Genomic DNA, 5757 nt, shown 5'->3' with positions numbered 1-5757 from the left:
TGTTATTAATATGTAGGTATTCTTTGTGTAATGCTTCTCCACTCTTTCTAATTTTGATTTATTTATAACTTTAATTTTTCAGATTGATAAAGAGAGATCTTTAATTCCAAAATGATGAAGGGACATTGATTCAATATTTGATGAAGAAATCAAATGTTACATAGTTATTTTCCATTGATGATTTCTTTTAATTTTTAATTTTTATTGTTCTATTAATACTATTAAATTTGACATGATTTAAATGTGAAGATTTGTATGGATTAAATTACTTCAGGTTGCTTAAAAAATTTGAGGTCCATGGGATGTTTTGACTTCTATGACCATTTATAATATTAATTAACAAAATTTAATAATTGTAATAAAATTTAGAAAAATGTAACTGGACTTAAAAATATTAAGAGTGCAATAACCCGAACAACCCATCTGTAATCACTACTAGAAAACTGGATTTTAGCGGTCTATAGCGTCCGCTATGGCCGACGCTAATAACTGTTTTTTTAGTAGTGAATGACCCGTGGCCTGTTTAGACTCAACCCGCTATAACCGATTTTAAAATTGGGCGGAAGTGGGTTATATGTATTCAACCGCGGGTTGGGGTGGGTGGAACTTTTGGGTCCGAATCCACCCAACTCGGCCCGTTGTCCACCCCTAAAAGTGAGAGTTTTGGAAGATCAATCTCACCAATGTGCATCCTACAGTTGACATGAATTGGGACATCCATGGTAAAAAAAATTTTGACTTATTTATCTAGTTACTAAAACATCTTTTTTATTAAGAAAAAATAAGGCACGTATAGTATGTTGATCAAAGAGCTTTATGGGTAGTTTGTAATGAAAATATGGTTTAGTTAGTAGGTTACGAAATTGTCCTTTTTGTAGTGTAAAATTAGGTAGATTAGATAGATTGGTCAATTGAATAGCAATTGATAGATAGTAGATAGTAGATAGCACAACCATAATTAAATAATCATTATATCACACAATAATTAAATAAAATAAATAATTAATAAAAACATAAAATAAATAACTAATAAAATGGGAATGTTACAGTTAATGTTCAGTAAAAAAAAGTTTAATGAGCGGTAATAATATTAATATTATAGAAAAATATGATTATACGAGGGGTGTAATGACCCTGCCTGCCACCTTATAAGATCTGCCATTGATTTCAATAAAGAATCTCACACCACATTCTACATTGACAATATGATTATCATGGTACACAAATGCATTGAATGACTTAAAAGTTAAAATTACGCCAGGATCTATTAACAGAAATAAAAATGCAACATGAATTATGCTTATTACATTAAAATTACACAAGGGCTATAGATCATTATTTTAACTAGGGGAAAGTGAAGCTAGATCATTATTGATCAACCTAATTTCCTCATTAGGGCTAGAGCTTCCAGCTACTTCAGGTTGAATTTCATTATCTTTCTCAAGTAATTGCAAACGTTGGAACACCTCTTTCATTGTTGGTCTCATATCTCCGGAACTTTGGAGACACTGATATGACAGCTCAACAACACCATTAATCATATTCCACACCCTAGAATCTGAATCAAAACCGAGAGTACGATCCACAATACTATGAAAAGTTTTATCTGTAATTCTTTTCATAGCAGTTTCAGACAAGTTACGATCACCTGTATTCTTTCTCTCGACATCATAAGCAGGAAACGATGTTATCAACTCAATCAAAATCACTCCAAAACAGTACACATCAGTTTTATAAGTAACTTCATGAGTGATGTTGTACTCAGGATCTAGATAACCTAGAGTCCCTTGTGGAGTTGTAGAAACACGGCTATGATCGGTTGGTATAAAGCGTGCGAGTCCAAAATCAGCCACTTTCACATGGTAATCAGAATCTAGAAGAATATTACTTGTTTTCATATCTCTATGGATAACCTTACATGCATGAAGATACTTCAATGCACTTGCTGTCTCCACAGCAATTCTCATTCTCATAGGCCAAGGAAGTTTTCTAGGTGTGGCTTTGTTGCCATGAAGGTGATCAGCCACAGTTCCATTGCGGACAAATTCATACACGACTAGAGCTTCGCGGCTTTTGAGTGTGGTGCATCCATATAATAAGACAAGATGTTGATGAAGTACATTAGCCAGGACAGTTATTTCATTTTCAAATTGTTGATCTCTACTGGATCCGTATTTATCTAGGTGCTTCACTGCCACTTCACGTCCATCTTCTAGTATGCCTAAATAGAAACATCAAATGATAGAAAATATTTGTTAAGACTATTAAAAGTAAAAAAATTTCAATAAGTACCGTAAACAAAAAAAAGAATCATTTTATTGCGGTCAGGTTTCCCAAAGTCATTGCAATCAGTTTATATAAACTTTTTAGGCTAAATTGCAACTTTAATCCCCCTATTTTATCATTTTTTGAGTTTTGATCCCCTCATTTTAAAAATCGGAATTTTGGTCCCTTTTTTAAGTTTTATTTTGGATTTTAGTCCCCTTCTCAATTCAAATTTAATTTTTAATGACATGACACATGAATTGATGACTTGGCAGATTCATGTTGTCACTTTTATTTCCATGTCATATTAATTAATTTATAATTATTTTATATTTTAAAATAAAAATTTAATAATATTAATTATTTGTCATTATTTAAAAGAGGAAAATAAATATGACTAAAAATATTAATATTAAAGTTATTCCATTAATATTAATAATAACTCAAATAATATAACTAAAAATATTTTATTTAGCATAATTATAAATAATTTAATTGGCATGATTTAAAATTTAATATTTAAAATAAAAATATTAATAACTTAAGTTAAATTAGTATTAATTTTTAATAAAATTAAAATTACTATATTTTCTATTAAAAAGTTGGTAAAAAATTGAAAAATTGTATTTTTTTAGCAAAATAAATCATAAAAAAAATTAATACTAATTTCATTTTTCTATCCTTCTAAACTTTCATATTCTTCTATATCAAATCATAATCTACCAAAAATAAAAATTTCAATCCAAAAAATTTCAAAATCACCATGAATACGTTCTCCTTTTTTTTTTCTTCCTATTTTATAGATTTAGGAATACAATCATCATATTAATTATTATTTAAATCTCAATATAATCATCATCATATTTTTTTTGTTATAAAAGATGTTGACATATACCGAGAAAAATTATTAACCAGATTTGGAAATAAAATTATTTAAATTTAAATTTAATTTATTGTTGTAGTGTTTTCTTCTCAAATCTAAAATTACAAACCCAGAAAAAATCTGAATTTTTCTTTTTCTTTCTTTTCTTTCCTATTATCTATCACTGCATCATCATGAACATGATTTTACGAGAAAACCTAAATCTGCAAATGGCTCTACAAAATGGAGGAAACTGTAAGAAAACCTAATACTGAATTTGTATAGATGGAGACCCAACAAAAACTCTGAAAAAATTCATATCCAAATTTAAATTGAAAGATGGAGAGTCAAATCTGAAACATGAAATAGGAAAATCAGAGACCTAAATTTGAAGTATAAAACTCATAACAACCTAAACAAACTCAGAACAACGAAGAGCGAAACACACAAGTTTACATAAATTTGAAGTATTGGTGCAAGATACTCCTCACGAATCTACCTCTTCTCCGCCGCCGAATGGCTCTCCGGCCATGCCACTTACTCCTCCTCCGATGAGACAAAACGATTGAATACGAAGATCTATTGAAAAAGAAATTAATACACGATGAGACGAAAATGATTGAAGACGAAAACAAAGAAAACAATTGATTTTGGTTGAAATCAAGACATGATTGAGAAAAGAGATGGAACATGAAAGGGGTTGGTTTGTTAGGGTTTGGACATTTTGGGAGAGAACAAAGAATAGGTTTTGTAGATTCCAGAAATTTACATTTTGAAAATATAATAACAAATAAAATATTTTTTAATTATATTTTTAAGTTATTATTAATATTAATGGAATAACTTTAACATTAATATTTTCAGTCATATTTATTTTTCCTCTTTTAAATAATAACAAATAATTAATATTATTAAATTTCTATTTTAAAATTAAAAAATAATTATAAATTAATTAATATGACATGGAAATAAAAGTGACCACATGATTCTGCCAAGTCATCAGTTCATGTGCCATGTCATTAAAAATTAAACTTAAATTGAGAAGGGGACTAAAATCCAAAATAAAACTTAAAAGAGGGACCAAAATTCCGATTTTTAAAATGAGGGGATGAAAACTCAAAAAAAGATAAAATAGGGGGACTAAAGTTGCAATTAAGCCAACTTTTTATTAGAGACCATAAAACTAACATCATGAGCTTTTAAATTAAAAATGTGAGTCTCAACCGTTCGATCATGACCAATGAACGAGATCCCTGACTACAATGATTATTGACCATAACGATTATATTTTGACCACAAAACATGCTAGCTTTTACCATGATACACAGGCTCCGCTGCCTCCATCTCCTATTCTGTTATCAATACTAAAGGAGTTTGTGGCTAGTTCAAGATCATGGTAAACAAAGTGTTGAACTCCAAAGTTTTGACTTCTGGTGATGCGTTGACTACCATGTATGGAGAGGTTGGTAGAGTGTATATGAGACTCTGTAGTACTATTATGATTGAGCCGCCGATAATAGTACATGAATGTGATGACAATGAATGCTGCTATCACAATGGATATAACTCCTTTAAAAAATGATAAGAAATATAAATCAATATGCTATGTTAATAAAGTATTTGCATTTGAAAAATAATCAAAAATGGAATTGTTACCAATAATGAGGATCCTCTTCCACTTCCATGTTCCTGTAACAGTTAGTTGCAATAAGGATGAAAAATCCACTAAAACCAAAACAACTTAGGAATTTGTATAAACTAATTTAATAGAAAAATAGAATGAAAAATTGAGTAAATAAAGAATACCATTTGAAGTTGGTGCTATTAGAGCTGATGGTGCCATAGCTTTCTTTGTAGAGATACAAACAACTGCATTTTGTGAAGTGTTGTATCCACATCTCTCACCGGATCTAATGCAATGATCGCACCTGTCTTGTCCTATACCCCTCCATCTAACCTCAAATCCTTGTTCTAAAGTAAGATTGTTATTGGTGACTGAGGTGTTGAGTCCAATAACAGTTATGTTTTTTGTGCAGTATAGGAAGGTGTAGTCTTGAACTCTACTACTTAAAACTAAATATGAAATTTGAAACTTACCATCTTTGACGCAAGCAGTTTGTTCGGAGATTTTTAGATTGATTTTTGAAATTAAAGGGTAAGAGATTTCACCTAGAACACATTCAGACAGTAGAGTATAACTCAAGTCCTTGAAGGTGTAGTCAAAGAACTGTAAATCTACTTCTACATTGGTATATTTTAAGGTACATGAGGGGATAGTATGAGGAGAATACAAATCAGCTCTTGCAATAGTTAAGAGTTGAGAAGACTGATTTAAGTCAAGGATGATAAACTTTTGGGACTTTATAACCAAAGTCATGTTGCCATTTTTGCAATCAACCTTGAACTTTGGATGTCCACAAAATTTTGCCTCAGTGTTTAGACTTGAAAATGGATAGGTTATGTTTTTGAAACGGCCACAATTAAAAGGAGCACAAGATGTGTCGATTCTAGTTGCAGTAAGTACATGTGTTTGAAAGAGGAAGATAAAAGAAAGTAGAAAAAATGGTGAAGGCATCTTAATAATTAAATGAAGATTATTTTTTACACTCTGATTTTTCTTATTGGTTTAA

At 30.1% G+C, this 5757-nt stretch overlaps 2 protein-coding genes across 2 annotated transcripts; both read right to left on the bottom strand.

Moving 5' to 3' along the window:
- Nucleotides 1-1340: 1340 nt before the first annotated feature.
- LOC131620171 (LEAF RUST 10 DISEASE-RESISTANCE LOCUS RECEPTOR-LIKE PROTEIN KINASE-like 1.3) lies at nucleotides 1341-2314 on the bottom strand. Its single transcript, XM_058891182.1, has 2 exons — nucleotides 2293-2314; nucleotides 1341-2221 (listed from the first exon to the last, which is right to left on the bottom strand). The coding sequence occupies exons 1-2, from the start codon at nucleotides 2312-2314 to the stop codon at nucleotides 1341-1343; spliced, it is 903 nt and encodes a 300-aa protein (XP_058747165.1).
- Nucleotides 2315-4351: 2037 nt separating this feature from the next.
- On the bottom strand, nucleotides 4352-5542 carry LOC131618539 (uncharacterized). Its single transcript, XM_058889744.1, has 3 exons — nucleotides 4934-5542; nucleotides 4784-4816; nucleotides 4352-4696 (listed from the first exon to the last, which is right to left on the bottom strand). Exons 1-3 carry the CDS (start codon nucleotides 5502-5504, stop codon nucleotides 4440-4442), a joined length of 861 nt encoding a protein of 286 aa, XP_058745727.1. The 5' UTR covers nucleotides 5505-5542; the 3' UTR covers nucleotides 4352-4439.
- Nucleotides 5543-5757: the final 215 nt, after the last annotated feature.

The sequence above is a fragment of the Vicia villosa genome, linkage group LG7 (genome assembly GCF_029867415.1).
Source record: "Vicia villosa cultivar HV-30 ecotype Madison, WI linkage group LG7, Vvil1.0, whole genome shotgun sequence".
In the NCBI taxonomy this organism is placed as follows: Eukaryota; Viridiplantae; Streptophyta; class Magnoliopsida; order Fabales; family Fabaceae; genus Vicia; species Vicia villosa.
The sequence above is the reverse complement of the archived record's forward strand: the minus strand, read 5'-3'. Positions and strand labels throughout refer to the sequence as shown.